At 45.9% G+C, this 25684-nt stretch overlaps 1 protein-coding gene across 1 annotated transcript in view; it reads left to right on the top strand.

Annotated features, from left to right (window-relative positions):
• The window catches only part of LOC126416851 (uncharacterized), a 1707974-nt gene that overhangs the window by 1643272 nt on the left and 39018 nt on the right, over positions 1-25684 (top strand). Inside the window, exons 8-9 of the mRNA XM_050084734.1 lie at positions 24620-24716; positions 24807-25054. Coding sequence (XP_049940691.1) covers positions 24620-24716; positions 24807-25054 — 345 coding nt within the window. The remainder of the gene's footprint in view (positions 1-24619; positions 24717-24806; positions 25055-25684) is intronic.

Below are 25684 nucleotides of genomic sequence, written 5' to 3'. Positions count from 1 at the left end.
TCCTGAAAACGTTTTAGAAAACACATCAGTTAAATTTAGTTACAGAAAGACGTTGATATTCACCGACGTAACCATGTTGTTTTCACTGGCACTATCACAACACTTTACTCTAGTAGATTAATGCATTTCTGGCGCTGTTGAAAGGTGCTGATGGACCCCCGGACCCAAGGCTCTATGGCAGTTCAGTAACAATGGTAATCATTCAGGAATCTACGCCGACGTACAATAGGCCTCTTCAATTAGCTGCAGGACTGCCAGAACTATGGCTGGTACAAGAGGTGTGAGATGACGATTTAGTTAGTAGTGCACAGATGTTGTGCTGTGTACTGACAGGGCTTTAGGAACCTATAATCTTCTTCGGCGACTAAGGACTTGTGACACTGTTTCCTATTTCATTCTTTGTGTTCTTCCAGTCTAAAATGTGTATCTAGTCTCCTTTCTTCATGTTACGTTTCATCAGCTATTGTTTTTGGATAGGGAAATTTTGTGACAGTTAGGATCAGGAGATGTTAATATGCTTATGTATACAGTTGCAATATCATAGTGTAGAAGGCTTTGGATGCATCCACACGAGCTGTGTTTACTGTTGCCTCTCAGTCAGTGTTCGTCTACTACCACCTCGTTGTCAGCAGCGAGAGAATGGGCAGTTGGCCTTGAGCCATCCTCTTCTCCGCTGTGCCATTCAAGCTTAGGACTCCCCACTACGACGGACAGCTGTTGTGTCGCCCGCCGCTTGTTGTGACGGCACGCCGCCGCACGGATCCTAATTCTCGCCCCGCCGGCCCTTTGACGGTCAGCTGGAGCACTCCGGTGGGAGAGGTGCCTTCCATGTGCCCTCAGCCCGCCAGCTGGCTACCTACTTTTTGTACCTCGGCCACGGAAAGCGACAGTGATTTCTTCTCGCTGTCGTCCCACTGCAGCCGGTACTCCACTTACGCCAAACACTGTCCCTCTTCTGCGTGCTAGTCCTCTGAGACCAAACATCCACGTCCATTTGTTTACAATAATTTCCATCCTTTTTAGTTTTATACAAAATAAATCATTACATTTTATAGGATCCTTTACAAAGTTTACTCTCTCTACTCTAGACATAATTACATATTTTACGTACATTTACTCTTGTCAATAATGTTACTATCTGCCAATTTTATCAATTTAACTCACTTAAACAAAATAACATCATTCTCCTTTTTTCGTTTTGCTGTAGGGAAAGAAAACATTTCATTAGAATATTTACCGCCACCAATTCTTACTACTACGTTTCACTTTCTACTGGAGATACTATATAAATGACTTGGAGTTTCTACTTCAATACTTCATCATGCAGACATAATATAATGTTTCTAGGATGTGTTGGGGAATTGTTGGCCAACTAGGACTAAGGAAAAAGGAAGGGAAGTTATCTTTCGTTCCGTCCTTGCTGTCAACGTTGGACACCCCACATTTCCTGTGAAAAAAAAAAAAAAAACAGATTCTCTCCCATATTAGTTATAGTTATCAATTACCGGCATCTCTGCTTTTCTTCCTGATACCTTTCCTTTGCTTATTTTCTTCATGCCCAATCTTCCTTAGTCTTTTTTTGTACGTATTTATGCTTTTCTGTACAGTATTAAATTTTAATAACGCTGATTCCTGAAAAATTGCATTAAATTTTTTTAGTATTCATGTTTACAGTTGTTACATATTTGTAATCAAGTTCTCCGGCCTTGTGCATCCTCCTTGAGAATGTTTGTTTTGTGATTATCTTGATAACCTACTCTTTCAACCTTGTCGGCGTTCACACGAGCACACGTAGAACATACCAGACAAATACAAATAAACCACCGGCCGCTACAACCCACATCGCTACATTAAAGCCTCGAATTTGGTGCGTCCAGACATTCCGTACTAGACAGATCACGCACGTCTCTGTGGACGCAACAACACACTCAAAATACCCTCGAAAATGGTGCGTTTCTCCGCTCCTGCTTGAAACTGGCCGCCTTCGTCTCTAAGGACGGTAACATAAATCAAACGAACATCCTAGAACTGGTGCGTCATTACACAGCGGTAAGACAGGCCACCTAAAATCGTCTCTACAGACGCAAATCAAACCCACAACTACGGTGAGACGCAATGCACACAGGCCACAATTAACACTCACCCCACTACCTCGATTCACCACATGGCAAACAATCTTGGGAAACATGACACAGTACCTGAAATTTAAATGGTTAACATGTTACGCTACAATTCCAGTAAATGTTATGTGAAATTATGACTCAATTCAAAATGTTTATTAAGAATTCCCCTCAGCAAAACGTATAATATTATTCTGTACCATATTATTTTACGGTAATCTACACATAACGTCTTATTTTACTTACACTTAATTACTCTATATGTACATTTGTCCCAGTGTCTTGTCATCCAAACCTATCCCAAAAACGGCTTTGGTAGGAAAACTGCTGCATGATCTTTTAACACATCTTCAAGCCCCTCTCGATGTCCTGTCTTTATGTTCTCAATTTGCGTTAACTTTTGCTTAATTTCTTCATGAATCTCAGCTATCTGTGTTTTCTTATCTTCCAGACTAATATTTTTACTGTAATGTTCATGATCCTGTTCTATATCATCTTCGTGCTCTCTCACAAAGTGCAGTTTTACGCAACTTGCAGGTACTTGCACCTTAATGGCTTGCTCATTGAACCTTATCATTGCTCTATCAGTTTTCCCTAACGTCAATTCTCCACGTCCAAGATCCAATATTGCTTTTTCTTCGGCCAAGAAATCCATCCCTAAGATGATTTCGGTGGAAAGCTTCGGAATGATATAGAGATTTGCTGTAAGTTTATGCCCTTGGCATTCTAACTCCAGTCTAGTTTGTTGCGTAATGCCGCTGCTTTTACCAAGTAGCGCACCACGTACTTTAATCTTTTGGATTTTAAACATCGGCGGGTTGACTGACGCTCTGCATCGGTCAAACACACTGTCTGAAATAGCAGAAAGTTGGCTTCCACTATCTATAATTGCAATGCAAGATATGTCGCCTACTTTTACCGTTACAATAGGGTAAATGTCATTCTTCGTACTATTCTGTCTCTCCTCTAATAATGATTCCCGTATGTCGTCTTCGTATCCTATTATGTTCACATCCTGTGTTCGTTGTTTGTCAACGGGTACGCTCCTTTTTGCACCCGTTCGTCGTACTAGTCAATCTTGCTACCCGTTCTGATCACCTTTTCCGCGCCCCGGATTTGGTGGGCTAACTTCAACCATCTGTGGATTCTGTTGCGCCTGTGATCTCCAATTCTGCTCGACTCGCGGCCTATGCTCTCTGTGGAAGTTTCGTGATGCGAAATTATTTTGTTGCTGCCACCCACGGTTCTGTGACTCTTGATTTCTCCATCTATTATTATTCCTCCAGTCCTTATTTTGACTATTTCCGTTTCTGTTTCCTCCAAAGTTGTTTTGCCTATATCCTGCACTGGCTGGCCAATTTTGTCTTTGATTATTATTTTCGTTTTCATTTCTTCTCTCTTTCTGTGCCTCCTTTCCTGTTCTTTTCTCCCGAACTTGCTGCTCACTAAATGCAAATTCCAATTCCCGTACAATGCTTCTAAAAGTCTCCACGTCATTCCCACATCGTCCTGCCAATGTCTGTTGGTAAGACAACGGCAACTTCATGTAACAAACTCTGATGATCTCCCCCGGACTACACGGGTCATCGAGATACTGGTTCCTTTTTAACATATTATCGAAAAACTTCGCAACGCTTCTGAAGCCAGAATTTTCGAAGTCCCTTGTCATTAAGATTTCTTGCTTTATTCTGTCCTGCGTTTCACGCGACCAATATCGGTTCATGAAAGCATCTCTACATTCTTTATATGATGAACAATCTCTTGCAATGCTCCGCATACTTTCTGCAGAGGCACCTTCGATGTGCGAACATACAAAATCTAACTTGTAGATAAGTGGCCATTGCGGTGGTAAAGTTAAGTCGATTTGACCAATGAAAGTTTTTGGATGCAAGACATTGCTGTCGTCTTTGAAGTGTTGAAATTTTCTTACAGAAAGATAGTGCTTGTAGTCAAATGACCCTTCGTCGTATCTATTTTGCCTAGTCACCAGATAATTACTGTTGTTCGTTGTTTCTCTGCGCGTATTTTCGAACTCTACATTTCCTCTCATTTCTTGTACGTTTCTTGAATCCGTTAACACCGTTGCAGTACGTCGCAGTACGCCGCAGCGGGCTACAATTGTTTGTCCCGGACGATCCGTTACTGCACTGCGAGTTGATAATCCTGTTCGTGTCCTGAGATGAACTAATCGTTTGATTTTCATGATAACTTAGTCCGTTACTTCCTCCTTCTCTTTCTACATTGTGCGATCGCGTGTCGATTTGCATCGGATGTACGACTCGGTCCTCAGAAATTCTTTCTGCACGCCTGACCCCTGCGTTTGTTTCTACTGTCGACGTCATCTGCACTTTTTGAACGGTTGCAGTGTCTACATTGCCCGATCTTGCTTTCGTCATAACGTCAGCTGATAGTACTTTCAATTTATTCTCGATCTTTTTCTTAAATTCAGAGAATTCTGCCGAAAACGATCCGTTTTCCGATTCCGTATTTTTACTTTTGTCGTTCTTTCTGTTCCTTCTTTCGTCTCCTTAGCTATTCTTTTTGCGCCTTTCGCAATTATCTTTGCATCTTTTGCCGTCCGCTTTGCTTCCGCTATTTCACGTTCTAGTTTTATTCGCACGTCTCTGACTTCGTCCTTAACTTCAGATGTTTCTCTCCGTATCGTCTGCACTTCTGTACGAACTCTCTTCACATATTGCGACAGACGTTCTCTCGTCTCCTGTGTTTCTCTACTGATTGCCTTCACATCCTGTGATAGACATGACATTACATACGCATTTTACTATTCTATGGTCCCGTAATATTTCTGTTTATTGCTACTGAGCACTTTCTGGATTGGTAAGGAATCTTTCGCTACTTCATCCTTTCCCACACTCTCATAAGCTCATTCATTAGCAACATAACGCATTTACTGACTATCAGGCTGTATTAAGGAAAATCATGATTGACCCACCGTATTTGAAATTGATTTGCTACTGTCTCATGCAAATCACACGGATTAAATATACAAAATAAATCACATTGGCAGTATGAAACACATCTCAAAAACAAAATGTTTGGTTATCTATTTGTTCTGCTTTCCCACATCAATCAATAGTCATCCCAGATTCACACGTCATTGAAATACGTAATAAATTTCCATACCACGAACTCTGGAGGATTTACGTACCTCTCCCTGTACAAAATAAAATGCAACCCACATGGTGTTGCCGGGTAGATGGCTGACTCACTTTAATTCTCTCTCAGAGTATCAGAATATCAAGCTAGCGCCACACGAATTTATCTCATAATGGCAATTTTTGGTATCTTAATTATCTTACACATGGATCCTCAACTGAAAGCTTCGACAAGCATTTCCGTATTTTTATTGTCTCAGAGTCGGGTTGGGACTCACACTGTACTGATCTCATGGAAGTGCTCGTCTCTAATTCAAGTTCTCCCCATGCAGTTTTAAATATTTTCAACTTAGATTGACACACCCAAGTTTTTCATCTTAATATTGCCATACGCAAGTATTTCATCTTATAATTACAACACGCGGTTTCACTTCCGAAGAATCCTATGTTCCCCGTGAATTTTTCCTGCCTATCTTTTTCCGAACAATTCACATGAGCCTCCCACCAAAAGTTTCTGAAAAGAGAAATAATTATTTTTATCTACTATTAAATATTCCACATGCATACCATTTTCGTTTAAATTTGTTCCTCTGGAGCACACATAAAACACGTCTTCACACCTCAGGAACCAGCGACAGAGTGCTGAAACATGGCCGTTCATCCAGTCATCCAGCGCTTCCGCAGAAGTGGGGGAGGACCTTGCCACCGTATTGGTCAGCCACATTCCAGGCCCTCTAGTACTCTTCTGTACTTCCTCCTTTGGTTTGGCCAAAGGTGAACAGAGGACTGTCTCAAAGATGATTATAGAATCTACCTTCACTATCTGTGATCAGCAGACGACCAGCCATTCATCGAATTCACAAACATCACAAAACTGGATATGGGGATCTATTTTAAGAAAGTGCACATCTGAATAATTAAATATATAAATTGTCGTTCTTTCCTACATTGGTATCTGGTTTCTGTGTATTAAATTAAATAGTGTTATTATACAAAAATGCTATTCTGACAAGAACAAAGAAGTATGCTGTTGTACATATTTTCTACGTCGAGCAGTACTATACCCTTTAAATGTTCAAATGTGTGTGAAATCTTATGGGACGTAACTGCTAAGGTCATCAGTCCCTAAGCTTACACACTACTTAACCTAAAGTATCCTAAGGACAAACACACACACCCATGCCCGAGGGAGGACTCGAACCTACGCCGGGACCAGCCGTACAGTCCGTGACTGCAGCGCCTGAGGCGGCTCGGCTAATCCCGCGCGGCACTGTGCCCTTTCAGCGGTACCAAAACCTGGCGGTTCTCACTACTGTCGCGACTATCGTCCTCTTATACTTCTGAACGTAGATTATTAACTGCCGGCCGGAGTGACCGAACGGTTCTTGTCGGTACAGTCTGGAACCGCGCGGCCGCTATGGTCTCAGGTTCTAATCCTGCCTCGGGCATGGATGCGTGTGATGTCCTTAGGTTAGTTAGGTTTAATTAGTTCTAAGTTCTAGGGGACTGATGACCTCAGCAGTTAAGTCCCGTAGTGCTCAGAGCCATTTGAACCATTTTTTGAGTATTAACTTTTCGCCGATATCCTTCGTTCACGTCTGCAGGCCACAATCAGACAAATGACCCATCCTGACCAGACATATTTGGGCGGCGATAATAACATCCACAGGGCACCTGGAGCCTACCGCGACGTCACGCCGCTGGCGGCGGCCTGCCGCCTCCGAGGCGCCTTGGTAGCCGTCGATTTTGATCACGCCATTGATCGTATCGACCATGGTTTCCTTCGCGCCATGCTCGAGGCCTGGGCCTCTCACAGGCGTCAACAAGCGTGATCTTCCACTTAATCCAAGGGGCGTTCTGCCGTATTATGGTCAACGGCCACCCGACTTAACACATCACTCGTGGACGGTCGTCGCGACAGGGATGTCCTGTCAGGAGTCTTATTCGTGGCCCTCTAACCTGCACTGCACGGCCTTCATCGACGACTGGAAGGCACCTGCATTCGAGACGTGTCCTTTCGATATGGTGCCTTCGCAGACGACGTGCTGCTCTAGTGCGGTCGGGCGACGAAATCCAAGCGACACGTCAATGGTGGTGTCGCTACGACGCAGTATCAGGCAGCGTCCTCAACATGCGTAAGACGACTTACATGGATGTCAGGAGGGACCTTCTGTGGTGTCACCGCCAGCCACCACACTTGCTAGGTGGTAGCTTTAAATCGGCCGCGGTCTATTAGTACATGTCGGACCCGCGTGTCGCCACTGTCAGTGATCGCAGACCGAGCGCCACCACACGGCAGGTCTCGAGAGACTGACTAGCACTCGCCCCAGTTGTACGGACGACTTCGCTAGCGATGCGCACTGACGAAGCCTCGCTCATTTGCAGAGCAGATAGTTAGAATAGCCTTCAGCTAAGTCAATGGCTACGACCTAGCAAGGCGCCAATAGTGACATTGCATGTATCTACAGAGTCTCACTTGTATCGTCAAGAGCTATGTACAACAATGATGGATTAAAGTATTCCAGCAGCTACGTGCTTTTCTTTATAGCATTCATTACGTATCCTGTTTCAGACCTATCTCTAGCCTGCGTGGGTTAACGCGTGCATATCGGCTTCCTCACTCAGGTAGTGTTCGTAGTGTTGGCTAACTGCTAACACTACACCTTCCAAACCCGACAGCGATCCCCTTGCAAAAGGTTCCCTCGCTGACCTATTTGGAGGTGCAGTTCTCCAGTACAGTTCGCCGAACTGCGACAGCCACACATCGCCGGCTACTACAAAGGACACGTGCGCTGCTACGTTATAGCAGATTCCGCAACATGGATGTGATTCTCCGAACGCGTTATGTCAACACTTACCTGCCGTCCAAACTTAATTATTTTTCACACATTATTCCCCTAACGGTCACCATGGCCCACAGATTCCAGTCGGCGTACGGACGATTTGTGCGTGCAGGTCACGTATTCGAAGTTTTAATCTGCCAGGATGTTTCGTATAAGCGCACACTCCCTTGCAGAGCGAAAATTTCGTTCGCAAACACCTCCCAGGTTGTGGCTAAGCCATGTCTCTCCGCAGGAGAGCTTCTGTGGGGTTTGGAAGATAGGAGACGACGTAGTGGCGGAATTGGAGCTGTGAGGACAGGTCGTGAGCCGTTCTTGGGTAGCTCACTCGGTAGACCACTTGCCCACGAAGGGCAAAGGTCCCGACCTCGATCTGGGTCCGGCACACAGTCACGTAATTTATTACTTCTTTACGTGTTGTACACAAACATGTGATTAGTTACTTAACAGCACTGATATTACTGCATAGGTTAAAGACTCTACTTCAATTGTAATACAACATTTTTGGTCGGATAAGATGTAGTGACCTGTATTTCGTTGTAAACATTTGCATATCTGAAGATGGGTATTGAAGCAGGTGGAATTGGATGCAACGAAACATGCGATCTAGGCGAAAACTGTTCTAAAATCATGCTAGAGTCTCTAATTTAGAAGAGCGCCTCCTACTTCCACTGACGATGTCAGATAATCATTCGTTTTTGAAGGACATCATCTTTACGCCAGTGACTGTTAAAAGTTTTTACTACACACTTTTACAATTTCGGCCTTAGGCCGTTATGAAGTGCTGATATTACGGCTTTAAGCCATATCAACGTAATGGAAGCTGACACATTTGTATGTCGTTGTCAACCCTGTTAAATACATTCGTGTCGTTGAATACGTGTGCTCGCACAGTGTAACAACGACACGAATGTATTTAACAGGGTTGACAACGACATACAAATGTGTCAGCTCCCAATATGTTGACATGGCTTAAAGCCGTAATATCAGCACTTGATAATGGCCTAAGGCCGAAATTGCAATAGTGCGCAATACAAAGTTATAACAGTCACTGGCGTAAAGACGATGTCCTTCAAAAAGTTTTTAACGACTGTGAATCCAGCTACAGCAAGTGCATTTGTAGATATTCTCTTATTGTGACTCTTCAAGCTTTATCGGCGGATCTGTTGTAAATAACCTTCAGGGGTTTGCCGCCGGAATTTGCACAACGTGATCCGGCGCCAAACCCGTAAAGATTATTTACTGCGTTCTCTTATTGTCTTCACGTGATCCCTAATGATATGAGAGATATACAGTGACCGCCACAGGACAGCATTCTTCGAATACCACAGTTCTATTTCTTATATTTTATTTATTTATTGAATCATTTTTATCATTCTTTTTAATGGCTCGGTGCGAGCCGCCACGAATTCCTCAGTTGTGCCAACCTCAAAGTTGTCATCGGTTATATGCTGGCTGCATTGCAATCTCTATCTTCCCATACGGCTCCTCTGGTACACGGTCGGCCACGGCGTGAGCACGACGTGCATGCCACGTGTGGGCCGAGGGTCTGCCTGTCTCGGCTGTGCTCTGTACTTCTGGGCAGCGCTCCGTACAGCGTAACTTTTCATTTGGCATTGCGGTACGGCATTCTTCCGTCGGCAGGACTTTCTTCATATGACATTCCAGTACCTGTGTTATCTCGAATACGATGCAAAGTTCCTTTGAACATGCATGCGTGTTCAAAGGAACTTTGCATCGTAATTCAGAGTAACACAGACGCTGCAATATCATGTTAAAGTAAAATGTCTCGCCTGTACCGGAATACATGTAATGGATGTGCGAGTACAGGTTGTCGACATATGGACGTCTGGATCTGGCCGTGAGGAGGGCAAAATTGCCAAATCGTGAGATGACAGCTCGCAATAAGTGGGAAATTCGGGTTAGAGACCCGGTCCGACACAAATTTTCAGTGTCTTCATTCCATTCTACAGCTGATGATTGTCCATATTCGCAACAGCGAAGACATTTAATAGACTTTTTTCAGTCCAGCTGAATCGTAGCGTCAGTATTGTCTACTTTTCGCTGTTTGTTTGTGAGAGAAGTTGACATGTCCAGTTGCTGTTCGCACAAAAAGAGGGAATATAGCGGTCTGTCGTCTGAAGCCTTTAAAAATGAATGGAAATGACGAAAGAGCAGGATAAGAATTCTCAGTATCTACTGTATGGCATACTGTCGCGTAGTCGACGGATGGACAAATTTGCTATTGAACGACATTACAACATCACGCAGAAAGAATTTAAAGGTTTAGTTAACGGTGGTTCATGGTGTGGGTTCCTGTAGTCATGTCCTAGTTCATGAACCACGGGCAACGTATGAGTGGCCAAGTAAGTGGTCCCGACAGTCGGGATACCAGTTACTTTGGAATAAGGCTGGGCATCTCGGACATATTCTGAGTCGTGGTCACCTTTGTGCTCACACGGCAAAGACTACCAAATCCACCGGTTAGTCCCTCAGCCGTTAGGCGTAAAACCCAATGGGGCAAGTAAGGCTAGCAACCTGCTTCCCTGGTACTTTAAATATGATGCTGGCAACAGTCAGAGCAAAATGCCTCGGACCTTTGGAGGTGACGGAGTCCCACCTCTAACTGACAAATCAGGGACTCCTAAGATACGACTTGGCAAACAAATGGTAATGAAATGGGGAGCTATTAATATCAATGGGGGCTACTCTGGGAAGAAGGTAGAACTGGCAGAGGCTGCAAGTAAGATGAGGCTGGACGTTTTAGTTGTTAGTGACATTCGGGTAAGGGGTGAGAAAGAAGAGGTAGTGGGAGAATACAAGGTCTACCTGTCAGGAGTCAAAGCAGGAATAGCACAATGGGGTGTAGGGCTTTACATCAGGAAAGAAATGGAACCCAGCGTAGTTCCAATAAGGTATGTAAACGAACGACTGATGTGGATAGATTTGACAGTGTCTAGCAAGAAAATTAGGATTGTGTCAGTATATTCGCGTTGTGAAGGGACAGATCAAGATAAGATGGATAGTTTTTATGAGGCACTCAGTGATGTAGTTGTTAGAGTAAAGGACAAGGACAGTGTTCTGCTCATGGGTGATTTTAACGCCAGGATTGGAAATCGAACAGAAGGGTATGAAAAGGTTATGGGTAAATTTGGAGAGGATATGGAGGCCAACAGGAACGGGAAACAACTCTTGGATTTCTGTGCCAGTATGGGCTTAGTAATCACAAACTCCTTTTTTAAACATAAGAACATTCACCGGTATACTTGGGAAGGCAGGGGAACCAGATCTGTCATTGACTATATAATAACAGATCAGGAATTCAGGAAGGCTGTGAGGGACACACGTGTATTCAGGGGATTCTTTGATGACACTGATCATTATTTAATCTGCAGTGAAATTGGGATTGTGAGGCCGAAAGTGCAGGAGGTCAGGTCCATATGTAAGAGGATAAGAGTGGAGAAACTCCAGGATAAGGAAATCAGGCACAAGTACATAACAGCGATCTCAGAAAGGTACCAGTTAGTTGAATGTAGTCAATTACAGTCATTGTAAAAGGAATGGACACGGTACAGGGACACAGTACTAGAAGTGGCTAAAGAATGTCTTGGAACAGTAGTGTGTAAAAGTAGGATGAAGCAAACAGCTTGGTGGAATGATACAGTCAAGGCAGCCTGTAAAAGGAAAAAGAAGGCGTATCAAAAATGGCTACATACCAGAACCCAGTTAGACAGAGAAAGTTATGTTGAAGAAAGAAACAAAGCCAAACAGATAATTGCAGCATCCAAGAAGAAATCGTGGGAAGACTTTGGAAACAGGTTGGAGACTATGGGTCAAGCTGCTGGAAAACCATTCTGGAGTGTAATTAGCAGTCTTCGAAAGGGAGGTAAGAAGGAAATGACAAGCATTTTGGACAGGTCAGGAAAACTGCTGGTGAATCCTGTGGATGCCTTGGGCAGATGGAGGGAATATTTTGAAGAGTTGCTCAATGTAGGTGAAAATGCGATCAGTAATGTTTCAGATTTCGAGGTAGAATGGGATAGGAATGATGATGGAAATAGGATCACATTTGAGGAAGTGGAAAAAATGGTCAATAGTTTGCAGTGCAATAAAGCGGCTGGGGTGGATGAAATTAAGTCGGAACTCATCAAATACAGTGGAATGTCTGGTCTTAAATGGCTACACAGGATAATTGAAATGGCCTGGGAGTCGGGACAGGTTCCATCAGACTGGACAAAAGCAGTAATCACACCAATCTTTAAACATGGAAACAGAAAAGATTGTAACAACTACAGAGGTATCTCTTTAATCAGTGTTGTGGGTAAAATCTTCTCAGGTATTGTTGAAAGGAAAGTGCGAGTATTAGTTGAGGACCAATTGGATGAAAATCAGTGTGGGTTTAGGCCTCTTAGAGGTTGTCAGGACCAGATCTTTAGCTTACGGCAAATAATGGAGAAGTGTTATGAGTGGAACAGGGAATTGTATCTATGCTTTATAGATCTAGAAAAGGCATATGACCGGGTTCCTAGGAGGAAGTTATTGTCTGTTCTACAAGATTATGGAATAGGAGGCAAACTTTTGCAAGCGATTAAAGGTCTTTACTGGGTAGTCAGGCAGCAGTTAGAGTTGACGGTAAATTGAGTTCATGGTTCAGAGTAGTTTCAGGGGTAAGACAAGGCTGCAACCTGTCTCCACTCTTGTTCATATTATTTATGGATCATATGTTGAAAACAATAGACTGGCTGGGTGAGATTAAGATATGTGAACACAAAATAAGCAGTCTTGCATATGCGGATGACTTAGTTGTGATGGCAGATTCGATTGAAAGTTTGCAAAGTAATATTTCAGAGCTAGATCAGAAATGTAAGGACTATGGTATGAAGATTAGCATCTCCAAAACGAAAGTAATGTCAGTGGGAAAGAAATATAAACGGATTGAGTGCCAAATAGGAGGAACAAAGTTAGAACAGGTGGACGGTTTCAAGTACTTAGGATGCATATTCTCACAGGATGGCAACATAGTGTAAGAACTGGAAGCGAGGTGTAGCAAAGCTAATGCAGTGAGCGCTCAGCTACGATCTACTCTCTTCTGCAAGAAGGAAGTCAGTACCAAGACTAAGTTATCTGTGCACCGTTCAATCTTTCGACCAACTTTGTTGTATGGGAGCGAAAGCTGGGTGGATTCAGGTTACCTTATCAACAAGGTTGAGGTTACGGATATGAAAGTAGCTAGGATGATTGCAGGTACTAGTAGATGGGAACAATGGCAGGAGGGTGTCCACAATGAGGAAATCAAAGAAAAACTGGGAATGAACTCTATAGATGTAGCAGTCAGGGCGAACAGGCTTAGATGGTGAGGTCATGTTACACGCATGGGAGAAGCAAGGTTACTCAAGAGACTCATGGATTCAGCAGTAGAGGGTAGGAGGAGTCGGGGCAGACCGAGGAGAAGGTACCTGGATTCGGTTAAGAATGATTTTGAAGTAATAGGTTTAACATCAGAAGAGGCACCAACGTTAGCACTGAATAGGGGATCATGGAGGAACTGTATAAGGGGGGCTATGCTCCAGACTGAACGCTGAAAGGCATAATCAGTCTTAAATGATGATGATGATGATGATGATGATGATGATGATGAGTTAACGAAGGAAGGCAAAAAACATGGTCAAAACACACGTTTAGATGATATTCACAAACACAGAAGTAAAACACTAACCACGGGAAGCAGAAAAGGTAAATATTCGCTGCCAGTTTTCAGTAGAGATCGAGGCCACGGACTCGACAACTTTAACCGTAAGGAAGCTGAAAAACTGCATTAAAATTTGTGCCACAGCCGGGATATGAACATGGGGCACTTTGCTTACAAGACAAGAATGCTAACCTTTATACCACCACAGCACGATGGCTACCGTTACTGCATGGACTACTCAAGTCCAGCGCCCTCCCCGACACAGACTTCATATCTAAGCTGATTTACCCCTTCTAAGATCGCCACTGTTGCCGAGGCTCTGGTACTGGAACGTCACCCTAGCGTTGGACGTAATGGTGAATGGCGTACTTCATGTGTAGGTGATCAGTAGACCTTATAATTGAATTTTTTGCCGACATTTGAGTCTCGTCGCTTGAGTACTCCGTGCAGCAATGTGAGCTATTGAGCTGTTTCACCAACTGCGGCGTAGCACCGAATATGAACAGTGAGCCAATACTGTTAAATGTTTTTAATTCCAGTCTTTGGTCACAATATCAATTCCTTTGACGATGACCGGTTCAAAATGGTTCAAATGGCTCTGAGCACTATGGGACTTAAATTCTGAGGTCATCAGTCCGCTACAACTTAGAACTACATAAACCTAACTAACCTAAGGACATCACACACATCCATGCCCGAGGCAGGATTCGAACCTGCGACCATAGCGGTCTCGTGGTTCCAGACTGTAGCGCCTAGAACCGCTCGGCCACTTCGGCCGGCACGATGACCGGTTTCAGTCAGTAATGACCATCTTCAGATCTGTTCTACACCATGTCCCAATGTGGTAAGGCCGCAACGGCATAGTCAAACATATAAATGTACTCAGCACAGCATCGTGACAACTTATTTTAGATCCATGTGTCGATGCTGTGCTGAGTAAATTGATAAGTTTTGACGATGCTATTACGGGCTTATCACATTAGGACATGGTGTGGAACAGATCTGAAGATGGTCATTACTGACTGAAACCGGTCATCGTGAATGGAATTGATATTGTGACAAAAGGCTAGAACCGCTCGGCCACAACGGCCGTCTGAGGTTAATCGGTTATGTCCTTTGCTTTGCTGTAGATTTTCCAAAATCAACCACTTTTCATTGCCAATTAATTTGTGGTTGTTGTCGGCTTACATAAAGAGATGTGGCGGCGGGAAATAACTAAATCGGCTAACAGGACACGAGAGTCATTACGTAATTCTGCAGCAAATAAAAAACCTGTAAAAGGACGCGATATGATGGAAAGACTCTCAGATCCTCCTGTGTTTATTCCAGCAAATGTTTCCTACTCACCTTGTTTTCTTTCTTTCCTGAGAATCTTATTTTGCAGATAATGTTTGTGTAACGCTTTCCCCGCGGCGGCGCCTAGAAGAAACCATTGTCGAGGAAGCCATTAGGGGTGGGTAATTGTTGCGGGAAGGCGTCCCGCGGAGCAGCAAAAAATGTCCTCCGCGCGCCTGCGAAGAAAGAAGGGATGCGGCTGCAGAGGCGCTCCGACCGGCCGCTAATGGAGATGGAGTAGCTACGGCTAGCGCAGGCGCGGGCAATTCCCACCACAGCAGCGGCAGGGTGCGGTGTGCGGTGATTGATAAGCGGGGGCTGCGACGCGCACGCCTGGGGCCGCGCTGCCTGGCGGTGATTATCCGCGGCCCGCGGCGGCTTTTTCCGGCAGCGCGGCAAACAACCGGCAGCGCTTTGTGCAGCTGTGTGGATAACAGCGGGGTCGCGCCCGGCTCGCCACTCCACTCCGGTCCGCGCCGAACCACTGAACAGCCAGCGCCTCGGCTCTTAGCCGAGTAATTGCGGCTGCTGCGACGGAGGGCTAGGTCGTTTTCGAGCTGGAGCAATTAAAAATTAAATTAAGTACTCCGCCTGCACTGCGACACTCTTCTTAACCACCCACATTGCAACTCTGTAGTCTTCCCCGCTCCACAGTGCGCAGTGGGCAGTCCTGTCTCTCTGTAGACTGTACCTTTCGTTCTGCTCTTCCTTTTCTCTCTCTCTCTCTCTCTGTCTCTCTCACTCTCGCTCACCTACCACTCACACTGTGTGTATTATCTCAACTCGAAAGCTGAAAGAAAATCTGGAAATGTTTTTGATATTTTTGAGTGGTTTGATACAGTGTCAAGTTATTATCTCGACAGGTGGCAAAGGTTGCGTCGATATGGCTCATAAATTCGTTACTTTCATGTCGGTGCACCCACGCTCTAGGAGTAGCGTCTTTGACTACTAATCAAAACATTCTGTACACTGGGCTCGAATGCAGTTACTGCTTAAAATTTGAATAACAATTGAAGCGGCACCACAGTTTACCCATCCATAATGCCAATTCCCACACCTACCCCTCTGCAGGTGTGCCCCAGGGCTCTGTCGTCTCACCTCTCCTCTACCTCCTGTACACGGCAGATATGCCCCCCCCCCCCCTCCAGTACACCTCATGCAATATGCTGATGACACCGCATTCCTTGCCCTCGCTCCTACCCTCCAACAGTCCCAACGCCTTCTCCAGAATCACCTTGACCTTTTTGCTGCAAGGTGTCACCAGTGGCTCCTGAAAATCAATCCTTCTAGGCAATCATCGTAGGTTGTACCACTCGCTCCTCCCGGCTCCTAGATTTCTCCTTTACTGTCTGCACCTGTCCTGTCCGCCTCATCCCCACCCTCACCTACCTTGGCCTCACCATTGACCGTCACCTCACCTGGATCCCTCATCTCCGCTCCATCCAATCCAAACCCCACAACCGCCTCCAACTCCTCAAACTCCTCTCAGGCCGGACATGAGAGATGCTCCCCTCCACCATCCTCCACACCTACAAATCCTTAATCTGTCCCATCCTCTGTTAGGCCAGTCCTGCCTGGAGATCTGCCCCCCCCCCCCCCCAAATTCTACAAGTCCCTCCAGATCCTTGAGCATCATGCACTCCACCTCGCCTTGCATATACGCCTCCCGTGCCCCACACGGATCCTCTGTGACCTCATTTCTTTCCCCCATCTGCTCCTATTCCTCAAACATATCTACATACTCTACACCTCCCGCCACCTTGATCCCCCTCACCCCCTGGTTACTCCTCTCCTCTCCCATCCATGCCCCCTGCCACGTCTTCACTGTTGTGTCCCCCCTACCCTCCATCTCTATACCCTTCATCTCCTGTCCCAAGGTGGCTTCCATCAACTCTCCAACCCCCCAGATGATGCCCTCTCTCCCTCCATTTACCCCTCCTATCAACTCTGATGCTTTCCCCCCCCCCCTTCCTTTCCTCCGTCCATTTCTTGGGCTCCCTCTCCCCCCTTCCATCCTCTTTTTTCCTCCCCTCCCCTCTCTCTGCCCCCCTTCTCTCCCCCAAGTCCTTTTGCATTTCCCTCCTCTGCCTTTCCCCATTCCCTCTCACGTCTGCCCTGCCCCTCCCCCCCCTTATGAGTCCTCTCCCTTTGGTTCCCCCCCCTTTCATTTTTCCTCTCCTCCCTCCTTGTTTTCCCCCTCATCTGCCCAGCCCCCCCCCCCCCAATCTGCCCTTGGCTATGCTGCATCATCTTTGTGCCGACATTTTAGTGCAGTGTTTACACTGAGTGTTCAGTGTTGTGTGTCTTTTCCGAAGTGCGAACGGACATCATACTGTCGCTCGGTGTGATTTTTATATCTCTTTCGAACAGAAACCAGACTGTCGCCATGTTTTTGAATTGTTTGTCTACTATGTTACCTGTCTGCTTCCTGTGTATTTTATTAGCATTGCCAACCCTTAACTTTCCACAATTTCCCGCCGTTTTACAATTCAAGTCACCATTTTATCGCCTGGTTTTATTGTTTCTTATCTTCTTCTTACGTTTTAAAAAGTCTGTAGGCTGCAGAGCAGCGTACTAAGCTGCTGCCAGCTCGCCCCCTTCACAGGGAATCGAAATTCAATAAAGGAAAAGAAAAAAATAGTTTAAGATAGGAAAGTTAGTTTTGTGCAATATTCTCAGCACAACTTACAGCCAGTTGCTGGCCGGATTGCAGTAAGTTACACTGACTAGCGGTTGTGAAGTGGAATGGAGGCCACAGGGCCATCGAACCGCTGAAAAGCGTAAATGCAGCGGTTTGCATGGCACAATCTACAGGAAGAAGGGGCCCACTGGCGCAACCTAGGTGGGGTGAGTACATGACTCGGAGCAGTGCGTTAGCAAAAAAGAGACACACAGCCGAGTATAAACAGGTGCTGTTTTCTGATTCATTCAAGCTTGGCAGGGCATGTCACACTGCCAGGCTACACACAGCAACAGATGGGGCGCCAGCATCCCAGTCCACAGCGGGTCAGTGGTTCAACCCTCTGAGGCTGACGCGGGGTCCGCAGTCAGAAAGGGCGGGCCACTATTCAGATGGCTACCGCAGCCATCCTGACACAATCTGAACTCAGGAGCTGGCGCACAGGGCTAGCTTGATACTGCATTGCATTACATGGGCCGCTGGGGTGCTTCCTCAGCATTGCAGGGCACTGTGACACGGACCTAGAGGAACGATGGCACTGTAGCTAAAAAAAAGTAAATCATTAGAAAAGCTCCGACGAGTTTTAATATGGTACCTCCTGGCTCCACCCACTACATCTGGTGTCTTCCCACTACATTTGGTCATCCTGATACATTCGGTGGCAGATGTCGCCCCTACAAAATAATCAGCAATGGCAGTGGATGACTTCCGGCACAAGACATCACCCTCGTTCTACCACCGTCCACGTCAAAAAGAGCGGAGGTTCAGGGCACTCTTTTAACCTTGTTGTGGGAAGCTGCCCCTAAAAGCCACGCGGAGTGGCCGCCTGTTAGAGGTGTCATGCCACTGATTGTGCAGCCCCTCCCACCAGAGGTTCAAGTCCTCCCTCGGGCATGTGTGTGTGTGTGTGTGTGTGTGTGTGTGTGTGTGTGTGTGTGTGTGTGGGTGGGTGTGTTTGTGCGTGTGTTGTTCTTAGCATAAGTAAGTTTAAGTAGTGTGTAAGTCTAGTGACCGATGACCTCAGCAGTTTGGTCCCTTAGGAATTCACACACATTTGAACGTTTTTCTGCCCCTAAACGTTGGAAGAAAAAGAAATGATCAACGGCATAAGGTTACAGATGGCAATGGAAATTACTGCATTAAAGACACATAATCAGTAACCATAGGACATGTGGCCTGAACTGAAAAAGCTGGCCGCTGCGAGATGAGGCGACTTTCTCCTGGTTTCAGGACAATGAGCTGAGCTTGCATTAAAGCTCTCAGCTTTCATGTCCCCTTAAAAAACTAACATTAGTCATTAAGTCCAAAATTAGGAAAGCTGTACTCAAATGAGAGGCACAATAGTTCTTCTCATGTCATTTTATATCTGTTTCTTACGTCCCATCACCCGCTTTCCACCAGAAAATTGGGATTTTCATACAAGATGGCGGCTTGTAAAATAGCTGCCATGTTGGTAAGAGCCAAACAGGTTTTCCACCCTCTCTCATTTCATACTACTTGACTTTAATTTTCTATTTCTTCACCTTCACCACATCCATGGTCCACCTGGTACACGTCAAAAAATAAAACAAAAAAAACACTTTGCTTTAATAGTAAAAATAATATTATTTATGGCAATTTCATTATTATCAGATGGATCATCATTGAGGAATTTACTAGTAACAGGGGAAGGGCATAACCTCTAACGCTCAGAACTGCACGGAAACGTGCTTAGATTATAAAACGCTCATTAAAAAAATAAAATATTGATTGAGCCATTCATATACAAACTGAGCGTTATCCCACGAGAGACACTCGAATGATCAGGTATTCAAGGTCAAAGTGAGTAACTTTGGTGACGAGGAGTAACATAATTTAGGAGTCATAGGAACGAAATCGCACATATTTCAAGTACTGTCTTGGTTCTAAATAGCAGACACTTTTGGTCACGTTGGCACAGCCGTAGAAACCTTGTAAAGGTTTAAATGGGACGTTTTAAATATAGTTTTTAAACCATTTTTCTAAAATATTTCCCTCTGTTTAAAATAATGACGCTATCTGAACAAAAAACTCTTGCTACTGACACAATAGTGATGCGCAGGTTCAGTCTCCAGACTGCAGGTGTGGGATTTCAAGTAAGTGGAGCAGAACAACCTGCATATCTGACTTAAGCCACTTTTCACACACAACATCAGTTCTTCTTTCAAACAATGTATCATCAAACACCATATTGGTATTTCAGTATCATAACCCGCCTTTTGCCAAGCATGTTGTCACATAGGCTTGTACTTAGGTATAGAAAGTTAAATCTATAGCACGCAGTGAGTTATGATGATACCGATCGTGAAATTTTAATTGTGGTTTTCAAAATCTACGAACCTCCTCATGTAGAGCTTGTATTGTCTAAAGAGGTACACATCAACAGACCGGCAATATTTTACAGGGGCGTGGAGTCGGGAATTGTTACATCCTGCTTCCGGTTAAAGGCGCTTCAGTCTGGAACCGCGTGACCGCTACGGTCGCAGGTTCGAATCCTGCTTCGGGCATGGATGTGTGTGATGTCCTTAGGTTAGTTAGGTTTAAGTAGTTCTAAGTTCTAGGGGACTGATGACCACAGAAGTTAAGTCCCATAGTGCTCAGAGCCATTTGAACCATTTTTTGAACCTGCTTCCGGTAAAAATGTACAGGTGATCAAGTGGTCAGGACTTAGTAGGTCGGCGTCCAAGGCTGTCGTTAAGTGATGGAGTAGGAAATTAGGTCGAATAAAGACACTGTATTTCAGCGTACCGGGTATACGGGGCGCGCCTGGGGTAGGAAGTTATCAGGTGTAGCTCAGTCTGTTGGTGGCCGGTCACGGGCTGCAGGGCCAGAAGCTTTGCTTCGCAAGAAATTCATCTGTTATACTCGAGTTCTAGATCACAAGAGAGCTCTGCAGAACCCTCCAGCGTCCATGCACGTGACCTGCCTCCCACTAACGCTGTTGGTTAAAACGCTGGCGTGAATCTGCTAGCAAACATCAGCAGAGGGATGTGACGTCCCTTGTCAGCAGCTTTAATTGGACAGTACTGTCTTGGTTCTACAAGGCGGGCATTTTTGCTCACTTAGGCATAACCGAAGTTGCATGGGAGAAAACCTGTAAACACTTGAATGGGGCCTCTGAAATACAATTTTTTAATCCAATTCTCTAAAATATTTCTTGACTGGCTGCCACTTTTTTTTTTTCAACAGTCTTCTGACTAGTTTGATGCCTCCTACCAGAAATGCCTCTACTGTGCTAGACTCTTCATTTCAGAGTAGCACTTGCAACCTACGTCCTCAATTATTTGCTGGATGTATTCCAATCTATGACTTCATCCACAGTTTTTGGCCTCTAGTACGATGTAAGTCATTCCCTGATGTCTTAACACATGTCCTATCATTCTGTGTCTTCTCCTTGTCAGTGTTTGCCACATATTGCCATCCTCACCGATTCTGAGCAGAGCCTCCTCATTCCTTACTTTATCAGTCCACCTAATTTCCAACATTCGTCGGCAGCACTACACCTCAAATATTTCGATTCTCTTCTGTTGCGGTTATCCCACAGTCCACGTGCCACTACCATACAATACTGTGCTTCAAACATACATTCTCAGCAATTTCTTCGTGAAATTATGGCCTATGTTTGATATTAGTAGACTTGTCTTGGACAAGAATATCCTTTTCGCCAGTGCTAGTCTGCTCTTGATGTTCTCCTTGCTCAGTCCTTCATGGGTTATTTTGCTGCCTATGTACGAGGGCAGTTCAATAAGTAATGCAACACATTTTTTTCTCGGCTAATTTTGGTTGAAAAAACCGGAAATTTCTTGTGGAATATTTTCAAACATTCCCGCTTCGTCTCGTATAGTTTCATTGACTTCCGACAGGTGGCAGCGCTGTACGGAGCTGTTAAAATGTCTTCTGTAACGGATGTGCGTTGCAAACAAAGGGCAGTGATCGAGTTTCTTTTGGCGGAAAACCAGGGCATCTCAGATATTCATAGGCGCTTGCAGAATGTCTACGGTGATCTGGCAATGGACAAAAGCACGGTGAGTCGTTGGGCAAAGCGTGTGTCATCATCGCCGCAAGGTCAAGCAAGACTGTCTGATCTCCCGCGTGCGGGCCGGCCGTGCACAGCTGTGACTCCTGCAATGGCGGAGCGTGCGAACACACTCGTTCGAGATGATCGACGGATCACCATTAAACAACTCAGTGCTCAACTTGACATCTCTGTTGGTAGTGCTGTCACAATTGTTCACCAGTTGGGATATTCAAAGGTTTGTTCCCGCTGGGTCCCTCGTTGTCTAACCGAACACCATAAAGAGCAAAGGAGAACCATCTGTGCGGAATTGCTTGCTCGTCATGTGGCTGAGGGTGACAATTTCTTGTCAAAGATTGTTACAGGCGATGAAACATGGGTTCATCACTTCGAACCTGAAACAAAACGGCAATCAATGGAGTGGCGCCACACCCACTCCCCTACCAAGAAAAAGTTTAAAGCCATACCCTCAGCCGGTAAAGTCATGGTTACAGTCTTCTGGGACGCTGAAGGGGTTATTCTGTTCGATGTCCTTCCCCATGGTCAAACGATCAACTCTGAAGTGTATTGTGCTACTCTTCAGAAATTGAAGATACGACTTCAGTGTGTTCGTAGGCACAAAAATCTGAACGAACTTCTCCTTCTTCATGACAACGCAAGACCTCACACAAGTCTTCGCACCCGAGAGGAGCTCACAAAACTTCAGTGGACTGTTCTTCCTCATACACCCTACAGCCCCGATCTCGCACCGTCGGATTTCCATATGTTTGGCCCAATGAAGGACGCAATCCGTGGGAGGCACTACGCGGATGATGAAGAAGTTATTGATGCAGTACTACGTTGGCTCCGACATCGACCAGTGGAATGGTACCGTGCAGGCATACAGGCCCTCATTTCAAGGTAGCGTAAGGCCGTAGCATTGAATGGAGATTACGTTGAAAAATAGTGTTGTGTAGCTAAAAGATTGGGGAATAACCTGGTGTATTTCAATGCTGAATAAAACAACCCCTGTTTCAGAAAAAAAATGTGTTGCATTACTTATTGAACTGCCCTCGTAGTACGAGGGCTGCCCAGAATGATGTGAATGAGGTCATCAATCTCATATTGAGGCAGTAACTGCCATTCTTCCTGCAGCGCTGCTCGCAAGTCTTGGAGAGTGGCTGGTGTATTTTTACGTGATGCAGCCTGCCTCCTTAGTCCATCCCAGACATACTCTAGGGCATTTAAATCGGAAGAGCGAGCAGGCAACGCCACGAATGCAGTGTATTCCGTTTTTTTTGTTTTTTTTTAAAAAAACACCAACCGCTCCTGCTCTGAGGTAGAGCATTATCGTCCTTCAATACGAAGTCTAGGTCCACAGCACCTCCTAACAAGAGCACATGAGATCCTAAGATCTCCGTAGGCTACCTGACAGCAGTTAAATCTTGCTGATTCACCCATACAATTTCACGAAGAGGTGCTCGAGTGGTCGACATAATCCCTGCTCACACCATTAGGGACCCTTCTCATATTGGCGGGCCGGTGTGGCCGAGCGGTTCTAGGCGCTTCAGTCTGGAACCGCGTGACCACTACGGTCGCAGGATCGAATCCTGCCTCGGGCATGGATGTGTGTGATGTCCTTAGGTTAGTTAGATGTTAAGTCCCATAGTGCTCAGAGCCATTTGAGCCTGCTCGATATTTGTCTCTTTCCACAATGTGTGGAATCACTCTCCAGACCAAATCGGGACTCATCTGTGAGCAGAACATCAGCCCACCATCCGACCGTCCAGGTGGCATATTGATGACTCCTCTCTAAGCGTTCCCTTCTTTTATTTTAGTTTTAGTTATGTCATGTTCCATAGATCATTTTCCTGATTATTTTATCGATATGATGTGGAACAAGACAGATTACAAGATATATATTCACACATGAATAGTGCTAATATTAATATTACTGAGATTTTTAGTTCTACACATGTAACAACATTTAGAGGTACACATTTTTTTTTACCATTTCTGAAACAGAAACTCGTCCATGGAGTAGAAGGAGTTACCCAAAAGAAATTATTTTAATCTAGATTTAAAACTTGGTCTGCTACCTGCCAGACACTTTATGTTGTTGGGCAAATCATTAAAGATTTTTGTTGCTGAATAATGTACTCCATTTTGAGCTACTGACAGCTTCAATAAAGGATAGGAAGAGACGCAGAGGTAAACAGACAGCAGGTCTCCAACTTTAAAGGCCACTCCGTCGAAGCCTTCTGTACACCGTTTGCCTTGATATAAGACGTCCAGTGGATGCCGGGACGTCAGATGCCAGTTCTAGCGCAGTGCTAAGGCGGTGCAATCGTGCCCTTACAGCGAAATAATAGTCCACTCTTTCTGATGTCACACGTGGTTGGCCCTGTCCTGGTCTCTAGGACACCACATTAAACCATCGGTCCAAATCACTTTGCTACTGGCTGCTTCCATTCTTCCTATGACTTCCACAGCAGACAGTCTGTAGCGTGTTCTCTGTGCTGTATTGCACCTTCTGTGACTGTGTACACAGCGACTGTGGACGGGGACTACCCTGCGAACACTACCGCGCTTTATAGGTGGCCTGGCTTCATTGCTGGGACGGTTGTCCGTTCATTGGAATGCCATCTTTCGAGCGGAACACGATCGTAGCGACATCTGTTGACAGTGTGTATGATTATATCGTGAAAGAGAGACAGGACGGGGAAATGGCGGTTTGTTGCTTTGATTTTGGACACCAGTGCAGTTCTCACTCGCCTAGCGGCGCAGCCTTCAGAGCGTGACGTCACAGCTCTGCTCTGGCCTACAGGAACACGTGCGCGCGTCACGGGAGGCGCGCCTCGACGCGGCCGGCAAGTCGACGCCCGGCGGCTCGGTGGCGGCGCTGCGGTCCATGGGAGCGGGCAGCCGGCGCGCCAGCGGCAGCGGCGGTGGGGGCGGCGGGGGCGGCGTCGCGGTCCCTGACGGCGGGGGCGGCGCGGCGGCGGCCGCTGCTGCTGCGGCGGCGGCGGCGGGCAGCAAGTCGCCGCGCGCGCGCTCCGCTCCCGACGACTGCTACGTGCCGGCGGCGGGCGGGCTGCTGCCCATGCTGCTGCGGGACACGCCCCCGGACACCCAGCTGCCGCCCCCGCCGCCCCTCAACGGCGACGCCGTCTTCCTGCGCGACGGCCGCCACCGCGACGGCTCCAGCTCTTCGCCCCGCCTCTTCGACGACGACGACGATGAAGAAGACGACGACGGGATGGTAAGTTAGCGGCACGCCTTCGTTTCTTTTTTTAACCTTGCTTCCAGTCACAATCTCACAGTTGCGTATCCAGACAGACTTTATCACCTCTCTCAAAAGGCCATCCTGAGGTCCCTGATCTAGACAGGAAATTAGAATTGTATTAATACCTTCAGCTGCTAACGGGCGTTGATATATATCAACGAAGACAGGTCAAAATGTTTGCCCCGACCGGGACTCGAACCCCGGATCTCCAGCTTACATGGCAGACGCTCTATCCATCTGAGACTTTTTTTTTTTTCATTTTGTTCGGTACTCATCGTTGTCTTTGGTCGTCGCGGACGTCGCAAGAAATCCTGTTCAAGTTCGGTGGTTGATCGTTCCACTCAGTTTTTTTTTTTTTTTTTATCACAGAGGCTAACTGGCTCTCTGACCGAACACGCTGAACTATCTTGCCGGCGGAGCCATCGAGGGCACAGAGGTTAGCGCGATTGCAGCGACAACCCCCACTCGCCTCCCGCGAGACTCACATTCTCACCTTGTATGTCCACACACTACATTCGTAATTTCCCACCCCAACACACTCATTACTCGTGGAAGACATTCTTACCAAGTCCCGCAAGAGTTCGGCGAATATGTGTGCCGGGTGCT

This window comes from Schistocerca serialis, chromosome 8 (assembly GCF_023864345.2).
Source record: "Schistocerca serialis cubense isolate TAMUIC-IGC-003099 chromosome 8, iqSchSeri2.2, whole genome shotgun sequence".
Taxonomy (NCBI): domain Eukaryota; kingdom Metazoa; phylum Arthropoda; class Insecta; order Orthoptera; family Acrididae; genus Schistocerca; species Schistocerca serialis.
Note: the sequence above shows the minus strand (reverse complement) of the source record. Positions and strands in the feature narration are given on the sequence as shown.